Below are 18682 nucleotides of genomic sequence, written 5' to 3'. Positions count from 1 at the left end.
TTAATATTGCTAGTGTTGTTTATTGTTTCCTTCCCAACCTTATCCATTTTTCTGTCATTCAGCATCATTCTGACTGAGCTTCAGTAAAGCAGACCTGAAATATCCAGTGTTTCCTGTATCCAACCCCCACCCAGTCTGTCTCACTAGCTCACTGCTTGAAAAGCTCTCCCTTTTCCCCTATTCCCTCTCATTCTCCCACCACTCTCCCCCTCTCCCCACTTTCCCCCACTCCTCCCCTGCTTTGCTTTGCTTACTTATATTGCACCAATCCACAACCTGGCTCAAGTAAATCCCTTCTTATAAAGAACAGAGAACACTAACTGTAATAAGGTGTCTCCTCTCACATTTCAGTGCTTAGCACCTCTAAATGCACTGTAGGTCTAAGAAGCAAGAAGACCTACACCAGTTATGTCATCATCTCAAAGTATACAGCATATACACAGCTTGTTTGATTGGGGGAGGGTTTTTTTATACTATTGAGATTTGAACTCAGGGCCTTGTGCTTACTAGACAAATACTGGACCATAATCTTCCTAGCCAAGACAGGCACATCCACCCAGTTTGTCTGTTAACCCTTTACCCAAGCTGGTATTAGAATCACCATCCTCCTGATCTCCACTTCCTGAGTAGCTGGGATTGCAGGCATGAACTATCATACCTGGAACAAAATAGTTTACTGAACAATTGATTGTTATGGTTCCACGTGTTCAAGGAATAGCCTGCTAGTAGATTGTTAAGTACCTGGATAAGCATTCCTCTCTTCAGGCCTTCTGAAACATCCTCCTTGGACATGTAAGTTTCAAATATGCTCTTTTTCTTCCCTCTCATGGACTTGTTCTTTGACTTTTTGTCACCTGGCGAAGCACCAACACTATGTGAGGACACACCTAGAAACATGAGGCAGCAATCAGCCCTTTCCTCAAAACTCTCTGATCCCTGGGTGGGGAGGGAGGGTATTTATTGTTTGATTTTTGTTTTCTTTTTTATGGGTGCTGTTCCTGGGACTTGAACTCGGGAACTGGGCGCTGTCCCTGAGCTTATTTTGTTCAAGGATAGCACTCTACCACTTGAGCTACAGCTCCAATTCTGGCTTCTTAGTGATTAATGGAGGTAAGAATCTCATGGACTTTCCTGCCTGAACTGGCTTCAAACCACGATCTTCAGATCTCAGCCTCTTGAGTAGATAGGAATACAGGAATGAGCCACTGGCACCTGGCTGATTCCTGTACTTTTATGACTGGAGATATTAGGCCTTTGTTATGATTGCTGTTATCATCATTATTCACAAAGACAAATAAGAAAATGTGGTGAATTCAAACACTTTAAAACAAAGAAAGGGTAAGAAAATGTAAATAAGATGGACCTATATGAGACATGATTCCTAAATAAGCCCCATAATATTCATGGAAAAACATTGAAGAATGGGTTTGGTATGCTGTTATTTATAGATATTGTGTGTATGCGTGCACATGTGCATATGTGTCTGTGTCTATGTCTGTCTGCATCTATGTCTGTATGTCTGTGTATCTGTGTGTGTCAGTCAGTCCTGGGGCTTGACTTCAGGGCATTGAGCTTTTGTGTTCAAGGCTAGCGCTCCACCTACTTCTGGCTTTTTGGTGGTTAAATGGAAAGAAGAGTCTCATGAACTTTCCTTCCCAGGATGGCTTTAAACAATGTTCCTCAGATCTCAGCCTCCTGAGTAGCTATGATTACAGGCATGAGCTACCATACCTGGCTCAAATATGCTTTTTAAAACTAAAAATCAACACAAGGTACCTGTGGCTCACACCTATAATCCTAGCTACTTAAGAGGCTGAGAGGAGGGCTAGGAAGGTGGCTCAGTGGTAGAGTGCTTGCCTTGCATGCATGAGGCCCTGGGTTCGATTCCTCAGCACCACATAAGCAAAAAGAAAAAAAGCCGGTAGTGGCACTGTGGCTCAAGTGGTAGAATGCTGGCCTTGAGCTGAAGAGCTGAGGAACAGCAACCAGGCCCAGAGTTCAGGCCCCAAGACCAGACCCAAAAAAAAAAAAGGCTGAGATATAAGGATCATGGTTCAAAGCCAGCCCAGGAAAGAAAGTCTGTGAGTCTATCATCTCCAATTAACCACTAAAAGCCCAAAATGGAACTGGGGTTCAAGTGGTAGAGTACTATCCTTAAGCAAAAGAGCTCAGGTCATCACAGAGACCTTGAGTTCAAGTCACAGTACCAGCGTGTGTGCTTGCATGCATGCGTGTGTGCATGCACACCCGCGCGCACGCGCACACACACACACACACACAATAGGAATCATCAAAAGATGATCACCTTTCAGAAGGAAATTCATGCAACTCATCATATTTGAATGCAATCATTTATTAAATAAACAGCACTACAGGTGGCCGTGTCAACAATGGAGAGTACAAGTTGTCATGTCCAAAACGAGTTTTACAGTGTCGGTGGGGGGGGGGGGGGGGGAGGGAGGGGAAGGATTGGGATTAGGATTGGGAGGGGGGAGGCTGGGAAGGGATGTGAAGATGTGAAGGGTAAACAAAGGAGGAGGCTGCAATGCTTGGTAAGAAATGTATGCATTATCCTGCCCATGTAATTGTAACCCCTCTGTACAGTATGTTCACAAATAAAGTAAAATAAAATTTAAAAAAATAAATAAAAAGCATAGGAAAATAGTTAACAGCCCATCATCTTACTTTGTCCTAAACGCCCTCCACCACCACACCCATTCTACTTGTATTTCAGTTCTCCAATTGCCAGTGCAACTCCATTTTCTTTTTGCTACCTCTGGGGGTCCCTATGGGCCGGAGGTTCAGCCTGCAGTCAGGATGGCTCATTACTGGTTCCAAAGTCGCCTGTTCTTTTGCAGATTCAGGGGAACCTCCACTGCTCCGCTCAGAGTTCTTCCTTCCTTGAACAGCTCAGTTATCACAAGCTGAAACCAAAGAGAGAGCAGTTAACCTGTAGCCTCCTTTTTCACCTCAGAAACTGAGTGCTAAATGCATTTGGATGGCAAGGGCAACACCGTGTACTCCTAGGTCCTGGTGTCACATTTTTCTGGGCAGTTAATCAAGCACACCATCTGTGCTGAATTTCTCTTCAAAACTTTCATTTTCACAGGCACACTAGGCTTCTCCTCTGGGGTTCCAACTAAAAGTCCACAGTAGAACAATCAATTGGAAAATAAGAAACTATATGGTTCTATGAAGCTTGTGAAATATACAAAAATAAGAGAAAATGTGGTTTTGAAAGATAGTATCAAGATATAGAATCTAAGTTGTAACAGAATAGGTACTAAACAAAACTCAAGATATGTCATTTACTGTTTAGCCTTGTATAAATTGTATACCTCTATGAACTCAAGTAAATTCTTTAGAACTTATCAACAAAACGTAATTCACAACCTGATGCCCAAAACTATGCAGGGAACCCCAGATGGTTCACAAGCTTTCAAAAACTAATGGTGGAAGTCTATTCCCCTGTAGAAGTCTATACCCCTATTCTTACCTATGGTCCCCTCAAATTAGGTCTCTAATCAGACTGCTCTAAGCAGAGTTGCTTTTGAGGAACACAGAGGAACAGTTGCCCGGGTCAGAGGCTAGAATATGTAGCCCTGCAGCTGGGCTCTGATAACCTACAAGGAGAGCAAATGTGTTACCAAAACTTACTTTTTTTAGTTTCTGCTGGCCACCAGCCAGGAATCAAGTTTATACCTGTAAACTTTCAAAATCCTGAGGAGTAGCCTGCTTTCCCATAAAATGGATCAAGATGCCTCTCTGAACATTTCTTCCAAATTTTTCCCATACATCCCTCATCAAATTTAAAGTTACCTTTAAACTGAAATTAATACTGGGGGAGGGGGGAGATGGGAGGGGGAAACAAAGGAGGAGGCAATAATGATTGATAAGAAATGTACTCATTACCTTGACCATGTAATTGTAACCCCTCTGTACAGTATTTTCACAATAAAAAATAAAATAAAATAAAATAAATTAATACTAAGTCAGGAGAAGAGAAGCAACAAAGACAAAGATAATAGGACACTTAGTGATACACAAACTGGCTCAGAGATAAAGTCCAAATGCAAGGAGGGAGAGAAAGAGGTGGCCTGAGAGAAACTGCAAAAGAAGGAAAAGGCACATGGAGGATTCCAGACAATGTGAAGTTAATCCAGAAAGACACAGCCTCTCATAAACTCAATAAATACTTCTGCAAAGCACTGTACTAGTCATAGTGAGGGCCAAAGTGCAATTAAGTTTTTAAAGTCATATTGATAATAATTAAGACATGTTGGGAAGTACCAGCACCATGATGTTTTAAAGTATGGATAGCTGTACAGACTAAGAAAGAAAAATATCTCCAGGTCAGGAAATCTGAGAGCACTTTGAGATTTTAAGGAAGAACTACAGATGTAAGAAAAGCATCCACCTGGCAAAAGGAAACAAAGAGATGCAAACAGAAAAATGAGTAGATTCTTGCAACATTAATTCTACCTAGCAAGAGTCCCACCTATGTACAAAGAGGCAGTGATGAGGAAATTAAAACATGCTGGAAGGTCTAGAAAAGCAGCCAGGTTTTTCAAAGACACTAGCAGGGTTCTGAAGCCTGAACAGGCAAAAGAGAAGAACAGTAATGACAGTTGTGTCTCAAGAAAAATCATCCCAGCACAGGACTCAGAGATGAACAGAGTCTAAGCAGTAGCTGCACCTTAGGAGAGAACAAGAAAAGGTGGACAAAGAGTAAGAGAGCCAGAACTAGAGATGTACCAGCAGACACAAAACTCCACAGGACAGGCTGGAGAAGAGCCAGCTTGTGGCATCTAGATAGGTTTCCAGCTAAGCACCTGGGAGACAGAAATATCCTTTCGAGAAGATGACCAAATACGTGGAAAGTAGGCATAACTTACAGAAAGAAATTGGCCAGACCTTTGCATGAACGTGGCAACCCAAAGCATTCAAGAACCAGTTCGACTGACAAAAAAAGATCCACTGAAACAGAGAAGGGCTTAAGACAAGTGATGACTAAGCAATTTTTGGTTCCCCTGGTCTAACAATGTTAAGCCCGTTGGCCCTGGAGAAGTTCTAGGTACTTATATTCTCACAAAATCAATTAAGGTAACTTTTAGCAGTGCAAAGGGGAAGTATAAAACATAGCAAAGAAGCTACTAATGATATAGGAAAAGGACAGTCAGGTATATATAAAAAGAAAAAAAGGAACTGGGCCAAGTGGCTCAAGTCTATAATCCAAGCTAGTTGAAAGGCAGAGACTGGGGGAAAGGGATCAGAGTTGAAGGCCAGCTGGGGCACAAAAGTCCCTTTAAACCAATGACAGGATACAGTGATGCTCACCTGTCATCCCCAGAAACACAGGGAAACATAAATAGGAGGATAATAGCTCAGGCCAGTCCAGGTATAAGGTAATGCCCAGCGTCCTAGAAATAACCGATGGAAAAGGGCTGAAGGCATAGGTCAAGTGATAGAGTGCCTGCTTAGCAAGTATAAGGCTCTGCATTCAATCCTCCATTAATTTTGTTAAACAAAAAATTTTAATTGAAAAGAAAGGAGAAAAGAGAACAGATCCTTGAGTTAGATTTGCTCCCACCAGTAGGAACACAACAGTAGTGTACCAAATCCAAATAAAAATACTTCAAGAAAGAAAAAGGATCCTTTTAACATATCAAATAGCATAGATTTATATGTGTGTGTGTGATGGTACTGGGGTTTGAACTCAAGGCCTTGCACTTACCAGGCAGATATGCTACCACTTGAGCCACACTACCACTTCTCTGGACTAATTATCTGCATTGGCTCTGTTAGTGTTCTACAGGAATATGTCAATTTAATGTTAGGCTTCTTGGTGGGGGAAAGATATCTCAAAAATTTTCTTAAGGAATTATTTCTTTGTTGGTTTGTATGTCCCTCCCCCACAGTATAACCCCTGCTTTTACTGTATTTGATGTCGGTATAATTTGTGGAGGGGAAGAGGAAAAACAAGTCGTTTAAATAAGGATACAGGTGGACCTGTTGCAACAATGAGAAGTACAAGTTGTCATGTCAAAAACAAACTTTACAACTTGGGGTGGGGAGAGAACTGGTGGGGGGGAGAGGAAGGATGGGAAGGGATGGGAAGGGTAAACAAAGGAGGAGGCTACAATGCTTGATAAGAAATGTGCTCACTATCTTGCCCATGTAATTGTAACCCCTCTGTACAGTACTTTCACAATAAAAAAATTTTTTTTTTCTTAAGGAGGCAGGGTGCTGGTGGCTCATGCCTGTAATTGTAGCTACTAAGAAGGCTGAGATCTAAGGATCCCAGTTGGAAGCCAGCCCTGGCAGGAGAGTCAGTGAGACTCTTACCTCCAATTAACCAACAAAAAGCCATAAATGGAACTATGGCTCAAGTGATAGAGTGCTAGACTTGAGCAAAACAGTTTAGGGACAGTACATAGGCCCTGAGTTCAAGCCCCCGGACTCGTGCACACATGCGTACACATGGGTACACATGCATGCACGCACGTACATGCACAGACCCGCACACACACACAAATTTTCATGAGGTTTTTGCTTGTTTTGACTTGTTCTTGAAGTGCTAGGTATCAAAACTCAGGTCCCAAGTTACCCCAGCTTTCGGTGGGTATTTTTTTACTTTACTTTTTCCCATCCTGTCCCTACCCACAATTATTTTTTTAATACCTATGACAGTACCATCTTTCTACAATAATAGAAATTATGTGTTATCTAATATGGTAACCATGTCTTTGAAACAATTTTATTTTTTTTTAATTTTTTTTGGGGGGTCCGATCGTGGGGCCTGAACTCTGGGCGTGGGCGCTGTCCCTCAGCTCTTTAGCTCAAGGCTAGCCCTCTACCACTTGAGCCACAGCGCCACTTCTGGCTTTTTTCTTTTTGCTTATGTGATGCTGAGGAATCAAATCCAGGGCCTCAGGCATGCAAGGCAAGTGCTCTACCACTGAGCCACCTTCCCAGCCCTGAAACAATTTTAATGAGTGATAATGCAGCTAAAACACTGCCAAATGTGAAACAATTGTACTTAATCTTTATTCTCATATTTGTTCAGGTTTTTAAATTCTAGATTATAAAAGTTTCTCTTGCCACTTTAAAGATGTAATTCCATTGTCTTATGACCAGCATTATTTTTATTTAGAGACCAGCCATTCATCTAATGATTAATTATTCAAAAGTATATTGTTCCCCCCTTCCTATTCTGGGCAGCTTTTTGAAATGTTCCTCTTTATCTCTGGTTTTCTGTTGATTTATAGAGCATGAAATATATGAGTTTCTTTTCATCCTGTTTGGTGTTGGTAAGGTTTTTTTTTTTTTTTTTTTTTTTGCCGGTCATGGGGCCTGAACTCTGGGCCTGGGCGCTGTCCCTCAGCTCTTCAGCTCAAGGCTAGTGCTCTACCACTGGAGCCAGAGCGCCACTTCCGGCTTTTTCTGTTTATGTGGTGCTGAGGAATCGAACCCAGGGCCTCATGCTTGCAAGACATGCACTCTACCGCTGAGCTACCTTCCCAGCCCTGGTAAGCTTTCTTGAACCTATTACTTGATAATTTTCATCACTCTGAGAAAGTTTTCAGTCATTCTCTTTTCAAATATTGTTTCTGCCCATTCTCTCTCAACTCTAAACTTTTGATTTCCTCCATATCTCTATTTCCCCTTCAAAATCTTCAGTATTTTCCACTTTCTTTTCTTGAACTTGGCTACTTCATTAATTCCCTCATATATATATATATATATATATATATATATATAGTTGTAAAGTTCGTTTTCAACATAGTGTCTTGTACATCTCATTGTTACAAGGGTCAACCTGTATCCTTGTTTCAGCATTTTGTTATTTCCCTTCCCCTCCCCAAATCAGAAAAGTGCATATACAAGATGCAGGGCATCAAATATAGTGAAAACTGGGGTTATACCATGGGGGAAGAACATACAAAAGAAAACAAAAAAAATCACATTAGTACATTAAAAAACAACAGCGATAAAAATAAAACCACTTATATCCCTATCCTGGGGTTCATTTTCCTTAGCATCATCTTATATGGTTATATGTACATAGCTTATGACCTTTTCTGCTTGTCTAATAAAATTATCCTAGATATGTACTAGTTATTGCAAATAAGGGAAATCATAGGATCTTTAAGTCTTTGCCACCTAATCTTCGATAAGGAGCTAAAAAAAATAGAATGTAAGAAAGACAGCCTCTTCAGTAAATGGTGCTGGCAAAATTGGTTAAACACCTGTAGAAAACTAAAGTTAGATCCTTATATATCACCCTGCACCACAATGAACTCCAAATGGATCAAAGACCTTGAAGTAAAAACAGACACCCTGAAAATCTTACAGGAAGGAATAGGAGAAACTCTAGGGCTCCTTGTCACAGGTCAAAATTTTCTTAATAAAGACCCAGAAACACAACAAATCAAAGAAAGGTTGGACAAATGGGACTGTATGAAACTGCAGAGCTTCTGCATGGTAAAGGACATAGCTAACAAGATCAATAGAAGCCCACGGATTGGGAGAAGAGCTTCACTATCCATACAACAGACAAGGGTCTCATATCTAAAACATACTTAGAACTCAAAAAATTAAATCCCCCAACAACAAATCCTCAAAGAAACAACTGCCCTATTAATAAGTGGGCTAAAGACTTAGACTCTTCTGAAGAGGAAATAAGAATGGCCAGTAGACACATGAAGAAATGCTCAATTTCTCTAGCCATAAAAGAAATGCAAATCAAAACAACATTGAGATTCTACCTCACCCCAGTTGGAATTGCTATAATCAAGAAATCTAATAACAACAGATGCTGGAAGGGATGTGACCTAAAGGGAACCCTACTGCATTGTTGGTGGGAGGGTAAACTTGTTCAACCACTTTGGAAGGCAGTATGGAGGTTCCTCAAAAGACTCCACATAGAGTTCCCCTATGACCCAGCAATCCCACTTCTGGGCATTTACCCAAATGATCACAAACAAGGCTATACTCAAGGCTATACTAAAGCTACCAGCACAACTATGTTTATTGCAGCATTATTCCCCATAGCTAAGTTAAGGAACTAACCCAGATGCCCCTCAGTAGATGAATGGATCAAGAAAATTGTGTGTGTGTGTGTGTGTGTGTGTGTGCGTGCGTGCGTGTGTGTTCTGTGTTCTATGCCTCCATCAGAAAGAATGACACTTTAGCTCTATCTATTCTTTTGTTCAACCAATACATTAAGTTATGACTTAAGACTAAGTTTTCAAGCCTAAGGTTTTTATATTCCTTTTACTTGTTCTTTCTGCTGAAAATGCTAAATCTTGTCTTTTATCTCTTTAAACAAGGTAAATATATCTACATTAAAGCCTACTTCTGAAAACTCCAATGTCAGAAGCCCTTATGAATGTAATAACTTCTATCACATTTACTTGATTTTGTTCAAGTTGTTTGATTATTCCATCTGATTTTTATTATGAACTGGACATACCTGCACAATTTTTGTAGTAAGCATTTGAGACTTAATATACAAAAAAAGATTTGAAAAGAAAAGATTTGATTTTATCAAGCACCTGAGACAAAGATTATAAATGGTAATGTATTCAAAGTGGACCTACAATCCCTGTAGGAGTCTATCTACATTCCATTTACTCTTGCTTCTTAGGCAGGAGCCTTTACAGGCCCCTCGCCCAAATAAGGACTACACAAAACCTAACATTAACAGGGTCTGAGTTCCATTGCTATCCCTCTGGCCCTGAAAAGCTACATGATGCATTTCTCATTGAGAGAACACTATTTAGAGACAGTTTGGGGGAAAATATGTACAGAAAAGTGGAGAAGTAGCCAGAATCCAAAGGAAGTTACCTGTTCCATCTTTCCAAAAATAACTAAAACCAAGAGGTTATGATGAAAAGGTTCATGCATATGACTACCTGATGCTAAAGCTCTTACAGGAACCTCTAAAAAGAACTCATAGTTTGGATCAAGGCTTCTATTTAAGAAGAGACAAAAATGTCTATTTATATTGGCTCCAAACATCATTTTAGTAGTCCATATTCACAGTTATTTAAAAGAGAATCCCTGCCAAGTGCTAATGGCTCACACCTGTAAACCTAGTTATTCAGGAGGCTGAGATCTGAGGATTGTGGTTCAAAGCCAGCCTGAGAAGGAAAGTCCCTGTGAGACTTTTATCTACAACCACTCAAAAACAGGAAGTGGATCTGTGGCTCAAAGTAGTAGAATGCTAGCCTTGAGCAAAAGCGCTCGGGGACAGCGCCCAGACCTTGAGTTCAAGCCGCACAACCAACAACAACAAAAAGAGGATCTTCCAGGCATGAGGATCAAGGTTGAAAGCCAGTCGGACAAGAAAGTCCAAGAGATTCTTATCTCCAATAAAATACCAGAAAATGGGAAATGGTGCTGTGGCTCAAGTGGTAGAGCACTAGCCTTGAGCTGAAGAGCTGAGGGGCAGCACCGCGGCCCAGAGTTCAAGGCCCACAACCGGAAAAAAAAAAAAGGATCACCTCGAAAATGTGTTTCACTGAATGCCTTCTGCTTTTTACTCCCTCTTGTATTCTGTTTTATAATAGAATTCTGAAAAACAAACATTAGAATTCTGAAAACAAACTTCAGCTATTACACTTCGTCTCCTTCTTGCATCCTACTTTATCTCCACGCTCAGGAAATCTACAAAACAGATTGGCTGACACCCTAGTTCCCTCAAGATTAAGGCATGTGTAAGCATAAGCAGTGAACTGTCAACAGGTATTTAGAAACTGCTTTTGTTGAAAAACACTGACTTCTAACTTGGGCCCATTAATTTTGTAAGAACAGGAGAAAAGCATCTCAGGAGAAAAGCATCTTCTGTATCTGTATCCTTCACTGTCCAGGAGACAGGACTGATACAATAACAACTTTATAATCAATTCCTTTACATCCACTTCCCTCTCCCTGCCCCCCAAAAAGGAACTACCAGGCAACAGTGACTCTTGGTGTAATAAGACCCCACCAAACCAATCCTGAGACAATGAGCAACCAGTCTCCCAGGGACCACAACCTATAACCACTGGAATTCATCTATGACTGGAACTGCTTAACAACTATGTACATCTCTTTCCTCATACCCAATCTTCTTCTATTTAAGAGGATGATGGGTTGAAATACATACCTGTCCTCTTCTTGGCCACATTAATTAAATCTCCCTTCTCTGATTTACACATGATAAAAAGCACTGCTCCGTTTTTTATTTGTTCCCTCAAAATATCAACAAATAACTATTGGTGAAAAACAGAACCAAGGCTGGGTGCTGGTGGCTCACACCTGTAATCAGAAGGCTGAGGATCATGGTTCAAATCAGCCCTGGAAGGAAAGACTGTGAGACCGGAAGTAGTAGAGTGCTCGCCTTGAACTGAAGAGATCAGAGACAGAGCCCAGGCCCAGAGTTCAAGCCCCACGACCCACCAAAAAAAAAAAAAAAAGAACAAAATATTAGTCGTATTGCCCTAAGCTTTTATGTTCTCTTAGTTATTTCTCTCTCACTATCACTCGAATAGATTTGGGGAGTAGAAGGGCTAGCTTTTCTAGTTTTTGTCTGAGGAAAGTTCATTTTCAACTATCTCCTGTACCATACCTGAAAAGAAAAATTAATCTCACTCTTAACACGCAGGGCCTCAAGCTCTTGCTGGGCTTTATTGTTTCACACCTAACATTCTACCACTTGTGCCACACCTCCAGTCCAGCTTTTTTGCTAGTTAATTGGGGATGGAGTCTCACAGACTTTTCTGTCTGGGCTGGCTTCAAATCACGATCCTCAGATTTCAACCTCCTGGGTAGCAAGGATTACAGGCATGAGTTACCAGGTACCCAGTTGTCCTATTTTTGCCTATCTATACTAGAACTTTACCACACCAACTATTCTCTCCATAGTTGCCTTCCTAAAGGCATTCAACTAAACTAAGGGCCAGCCTGCAACCTTTATACCCACTTCACCAACAAGTCACCACTTGTTATCCCATTTCTTCTATCCCTGACAACATTTTAAAATGTGGTAAGACTCACAAACCTCTATTTGCCATATTACATATTCTTTACTTCCTACTTTCATGCTCATCTCTACAATGAAAAGAAGCTTTCAGTATTATTAGCAAAGAAAATCCTCATTACTTAAATACTGGCATACTCAGTATAAAAGCTGTATACATTTATTTGTTGGATTCTTATATGTGTGCAGGATGTCTTTGGCCTCCAGTACAATTATCTCCTGGTTCATCTATGTTTCTGCAGTTCTTAGATTTCCAGTTGACTTCTCTTAAATTTCATACTTCTTAAGTTTCTATCACTTAGAAGGCTCCATTCTTTAGACTCCACTTCTCTGTTTAAAAGTTAAATCTACATCTCTAGTCCTGCTCTCCAAAGCTCTTTTAACTTTCCAACTTCCTGCTGAGTAATGCTGGCAAGCACTCTGAATACAACATGTTTCTAATTCAACTTATTATTCTCCTCAAACTGAATTTTCCACCTGCGTACTGCATCCAGATGACATCATTATCATCCCTGGGCAGCAAACAGTAGTCATCTCATCTCTTTCCCTCCATTAATACCCTATTAGTAAACCCTTAGATTTTCACAATGTTCCTAAATAGATTTTTCCTTCCCACCTTGATTAGCACTATCTGAATTCAGATTGCTGCAACAATGAAGCATAAAGATGACAAAAGCTACTTGACAAGTCTCTCAATCACTAATCTCTTCTTCAATTCAACTTCTACCTAAATGCCGCGGACCGGCTCTGTCGGGACAAATTTTAGGAAACATTTTTTTATAACTTTCTAATTTTTTTTCTAATCATGCCAGGCAAATTCCCAATGAAAATGGAAAATTAGGAGAACCTGACAAATGTCCTAAAAAAATAAATTGGGTTATAAACACAAACTATGGTGGGAGGATCAGTGAAAAAAAAACTACTTATAAGAATAAACAGCCGGGCACCGGTGGCTCATGCCTATAATCCTAGCTACTCAGGAGGCTGAGATCTGAGGATCACGGTTCAAAGCCAGCCCGGGCAGGAAAGTCCATGAAACTCTAATCTCCAATAAACCACTAGAAAACCGGAAGTGGCACTGTAGCTCAAGTGGTAGAGCACTAGCCTTGAGCTGAAGAGCTGAGGGACAGCACCCAGGCCCAGAGTTCAAGCCCCACAACCGACAAAAAAAAAAAAAAGAATAAACAAACAGAGATAGACTGCTGGGAGGAGTACAAATCAGGAGAAATGACTGGCACTGGGATAAGTATTCTATTTTATGTTATTGTTTGGAGGTAGGGAAGGAATAGAAGCTTTGCCCCAAGGACAAACAACCATCACAGGAGTGACATAGTGTAAACAGTTAAACTCCCATAGAAATCCAAACAGGTTAGACTCAAGGTGTGGATCAAGTGATAAAGCACCATCCATGAGCAAGCAAGCTAAATGAAAGAACAAGGGCCTGAATTTAAGTCATGGTACCAATACAAAGAGAAAGAAAGGGGAAAGGAATGGGGAAGGGAAATGGAAAGGGAAAAGGAAACCCCACAGGTAAACTGTGGACATGGTTAGACATGATAGACATGGCTGTAACATGATAGAATGCCTGAGTTTAAGGAGATGGCTTCCAGTGGCAATTCAGAGGAGGTAAAACTGAAGAATTCCTAATTCCTATGTACACTGTGACATTTTTTAAAGAGTTGAAAGAAAAAATTCTATATCCAGCAAAAATATCTTTCAAGAATAATGGAGAAGCCAGGTCCCAGTACTCATGCCTGTGATCCTAACTATTCAGGAGGTTCAGATCTGAGGAACACTATTCAAAGATAGCCAGGAATGAAAGTTCATGAGACTCTTATCTCTAATTAACTACCATAACGCTGTGCTCAAGTGGCAGAGTACTAGCCTGGAGCTTAGGGTGAGTGCCAGGGCTCTGAGTTCAGGCCCCAGGACTGACACTCACACACAAAAAAAGAAGAATGGAGAGAAGCATTTTTTTTTTCAGATAAAGGAAAAAAATCTATCAACAGCAACAAAAACCACAAGAAACACTAAAAGAGTTCTTCAAGGGTTAGACATGGTGGTTTACACCTATAATCCCAACTACTTGGAAGGCAGAGACCAGAAGGATCACAGTTTGAGGCCAATCCATGTAAAAAGTTAGTAAAACTTCATCTCATTTGTTGAAACTTTATCTCAACAAATCAACTGAGGTGATGGTATATGCCTGTAATCCTAGCTAATGGGAGGTATAGGTAGGAGGATCATGTTTTATGGTGCTCCTACAAGAAGAAAAAAAAAAAAACACTCTATCTGAACAATAAAACAAGAAAGAATACAGGCATGGATCAAGTGGTAAAGCACTCACCTAGCAAGGGCAAAGCCCTAAATTCAAATCCCAGTACTCTTACCTGCCACCCAAAAGGAGTTCTTCAAGTTAAATGAAAAGGATACTGGACCTTCAGACGTGAATGCTAAGCATTGAAAGTAATGTGTGTAAACTATACCAAATAGAAAAATAAATAAAAAAATTTTCTAACTTAGAATTCTACATCCAAGTAGAAGGGTAGAATAAAGACATTTTCCTAAATGTAAACTTCAAAAAGAATTCCATGTATTATTACAAAGCTACTAAAGGATGTGCTCCACTATGGGATACAATGAGGAAGAGATCCAGTACAAAAGCAGCATAAGAAATTTTCCAAGAAGGAGGCCACACCATAACCACTGTGTGTCAGGCATGAGGGCAACTTCCATATTGGAAGATTGCAGCAGTTTAGATTAGAGTATTGCCAAGAAAGAGATTGTTATCTCTATGATCCCTGCTATCCAAGTATTTATTGTCTTTCTAAATCTAAGACAGAACACCTGGGTCAGCCCAGCTTGCTTCTTGTTCCTGGATTAACTTGACCATAACCTGATGACGTTCCTACCCACCCCTCCAATAACCTGATTCAGCAGAGGCCTTTCAGTTCACCACAGAGTTCAACTTTGATCAGTTCATGAGTTTATGAGTTAATTACAAGACTAAGTATGTATGATTCCTTTATGGAGCAGAGTAAAAAGTAAAAAATACATACACATAAGCGCCTTTGTTCAGAAAGACACAAATTACAATAAATTAGGAACTAGTTAATCTAATGATTAGGTAGAAGGTCTGATGGAACGGAATGAAAAGGAAGCATATGAAAACTGGGTGAAACAAATGTGGAGTAAACATCAATGTATATTGCCATTTTATGTATTCTGACATTTGGAAACATTCATATTTCACATTTCAAAAACAGCAACAAAAAAGGAAGAGATGGCCTAAAATGCAATGTAAATATGAACAAAATACCCTTTACTTAAAATGAAAAAAATACAAAAATAAAGAAATAAAGACACAAATAAAATTTTAAATATTCCATGTTCAGATATTAGAAGAATCAATATGCTAAGGTGATAACTTTTCAAATCTACAGATACAATGCAAACACAAACCAATGAAGCAGAATAAAGAGTAAGGAACAAACACACACATATTTATGATAAATTGTCCCTCAACAAAGATGTCAAGAAACACACAATAGGGAAAAGATAGTCTCTTCAATAAATAGTATTAGGAAAACAGTATATTTATCATGTTTATTTTCTTTTATTCTATTTTTTATGCTGGTTCTGCGGCTTGAATTCAGTGTCAGAGCACTGTCCTTGAGCTTTTTGTTCAAAGGCAGTACTCTACCACTTGAGCCACAGCTCCATTTCTGGCTTTTCTTTAATGGAGGTAAGAGTGTTACCATCTTCCCTGCTGAGCTGGCTTCCACTGAAATTCTGAGATCTCACGCTACTGAATAGCTAGGATTACAGCCATGAGCCTTTGCTGCCCAGCTGGATAGTCATAATGGTAAGACCCTCATCTCACACCTGTACAAAAAAATCAAGTCAAAATGCATTGCAAACTTAAGTGTAAGATTTAAAACTGTACAATATTAGAAGGGGGAAAATAGGGTAAAACTCTATGACACTGGTCTATTCAAATCAAGTATAATTCAATAGTTGATAAGATCTATAGACAGAAAAACAAATTTGTCTGTTTACACCCACCCAAATGTATACAAGTATACATTCCTATATATTCTTATATTGCTTCCCTCTATCTGCTGTCCCAGCACTAAGGAACATGAGTGTCCAGATCTCAGTTTCCAACTACTATCTACCACACTATAAGAAACCAGGACTCCTTAGAAAGATGGCCAATTCTGAGACTAGTGTAGGAAAGTATAAATAGGAGCTTAGAAGAAAAGTTAGCACACTAAGGCCTATGGGCCAAATCTAGCCAGCTACCTGTTTTTGTGATTAAGTTCTTAATGGAACAGAGCTCATCTTGTTAGTTTACAAATAATCCCTGACTGCCTTCCTGCTGCAAAAGCAGAGTAGAGTAGCAGCAACAAAACCATATGGCTCACTAAGCCGAAAATAGTTACTATCTGGCCACTTACAGAAATAAGTTTGCCAGACACAAGCCTGGAATAGCTGCTGTTCCAGAGAGTAAGAAAACATTCAAAACACAACAGGAAGGAAGTGGTGCTGTGGCTCAAGTTGTAGAGCACTCGCCTTGAGCTGAAGAGCTCGGGGACAGCACCCAGGCCCAGAGTTCAAACCCCACAACCAACAAAAAAAAAGGGGGAGATGTCAATAGTTCGTCAGAACTAATCAAAAAGGCTGCTAACTGGCCAAATACATGGCAATTTCAGTATCAACATTCTAATTATAACGAAACAAAATAAGAATCTATGGGTTTATACTGAGCAAAAGACAAAGAAAAAAATAGCAAACATAAAAAAGGGAAACTTCCTTACAGCAGAACTCAACTAACAGAAAAATAAAAGGATGGAATTATGGTAATTATGAGATAATTGATGATTATCATACTAATCCATACTCATCAATGAATACTAAAATGAAGATATTTAACAAATCCAAAGAGGAAAATCATGCCTTGGCAGTAGAGAGAGAATCCTAGCAAAGTCCCAAATGACCAAAGTAAAACTACAATAGGTCACATGGGCTGCCTTTCACTTGTGCTGCACTTAAAAAAAAAAAAAAGTCACTGTGAAACGAATCCACCAAAATAACGGGTTCTGTAAGCTTCATTTAAGGGAAAAAAAGTTAAACTCATGAATGGGAAAAACTGCCAGATTAAAGGCTACAGATAGATGACCACTCTGTACAACTTGTGATTCTGGCTTTTCTTTTCATATCAAAGGTATGAAATATAAGATCTCAGATAAGTTAATGGTATTATATGGATAAATACTAATTTCCTGATTTTAATAATTGTACAATGTTCACAAAAGAAAATGGTTTTGTCTCAGGTTTCTATAATTTACTTTCAAGAGGTCCAAGTAGGGAAGGATAGTAAAGGGAATGTAAAATACTAATACAGGCGCATCTGGAGACAGGTCTAGTTAGTATTTGTGCCATTCTTGAATCTCTTCTGCAGGTGGGAAATTCTACATTAAAAAAAAAAAACTGGGGCTGAGAAAGTGGCTCAGTGGTAGAGCACTTGCCTTGCATGCCTGAGGCCCTGGGTTCGATTCCTCAGCACCACATAAGCAAAAAGAAAAAAAAGCCGGAAGTGGCGCTGTGGCTCAAGTGGTAGAGTGCTAGCCTTGAGCTGAAGAGCTGAGGGCCCAGAGTTCAGGCCCCACGACTGGACCCAAATAAATAAGTAAATAAAAAATAAATAAATAAAAAACTTTATAGAATCATAGATTTTACTGAATCGTATTTTTATGCCATAGAATAGTCCCAACAACTAATAATAATTTTAAAACATTTCTATATGGTTAGGGAATGTGGCTTAGTAGTAGAGTGCTTGCCTAATATGCATAAAGCCCTGGGTTCAATTCCTCATACTACATACACAGAAAAAGCCATAAGTGGCGCTATGGCTCAAACAGTAGAGTGCTAGCCTTGAGCAAAAAGAAGCTCGAGGATAGTGCCCAGACTGACAAAGAAAAACCAAAACAAAACACCTCTATATGGAATTCACAATAAATCAAAGAAGTTCAAATAATCAATTAAATAGTATGTAGGCTAAAAGCTAAATCCATCCTATTTCACATAAGCCAAACAGATTTACAAGCTCAAATTAAAGTGATCTCAAATGAGAGGTCAGTAAAAACACAATCTTTTAACAGGTCAGAAGTAACTTTACTCACTTATATTTTGCAAAATATTTTGAGGATTTAAAAGATTAAATGTTCTGAAAAGGACAACAGCCCAGCACTTTCTGCAAACACAGCTGTTGCCTAAGGCTCTTGAGAAAAGAAGAGCTCTGGGATAGAAATCAGCTGAGAAAGAGATAATAGTTATAAAAAATTAAGCAAGTTTTGAAATCATTAATGATTAATAGTTATAGTAGCTGAGTTGTTTCTAAAATTTTTTCATTACTACATGCTATACCCTTTTTAGGCCAAGGCCCCTGCATTCATGGTACTTACAATCTAGGGAGAGGAGACAGACAACAAACATGTACACAGATAACAAAGAGAAAGATGAGACACGGACCAAGTCTCTAGGAAATACTACATTTGAGAAAATAATATTGGAACTAAGTCTGCCAATTAAAAATTGTGAAACAGAGCCTTCTGGGCAGAGGGTATGGCAAGCAGGAAGAAACAAAGCAAGAAT

At 39.5% G+C, this 18682-nt stretch overlaps 1 protein-coding gene across 1 annotated transcript in view; it reads right to left on the bottom strand.

Annotated features, from left to right (window-relative positions):
* Dis3l2 (DIS3 like 3'-5' exoribonuclease 2) overlaps positions 1–18682 on the bottom strand; it is a 356978-nt gene that overhangs the window by 319318 nt on the left and 18978 nt on the right. Inside the window, exons 2-3 of the mRNA XM_013021392.1 lie at positions 2775–2924; positions 742–887 (exon numbers count right to left, since the gene is read on the bottom strand). Of these exons, the coding sequence (XP_012876846.1) occupies positions 742–887; positions 2775–2826 (198 nt within the window). The 5' untranslated portion in view covers positions 2827–2924. The remainder of the gene's footprint in view (positions 1–741; positions 888–2774; positions 2925–18682) is intronic.

Source organism: Dipodomys ordii, unplaced genomic scaffold (genome assembly GCF_000151885.1).
Source record: "Dipodomys ordii isolate 6190 unplaced genomic scaffold, Dord_2.0 Scaffold1, whole genome shotgun sequence".
Lineage (NCBI taxonomy): Eukaryota > Metazoa > Chordata > Mammalia > Rodentia > Heteromyidae > Dipodomys > Dipodomys ordii.
This window is presented reverse-complemented; position numbering and strand designations above follow the sequence as displayed.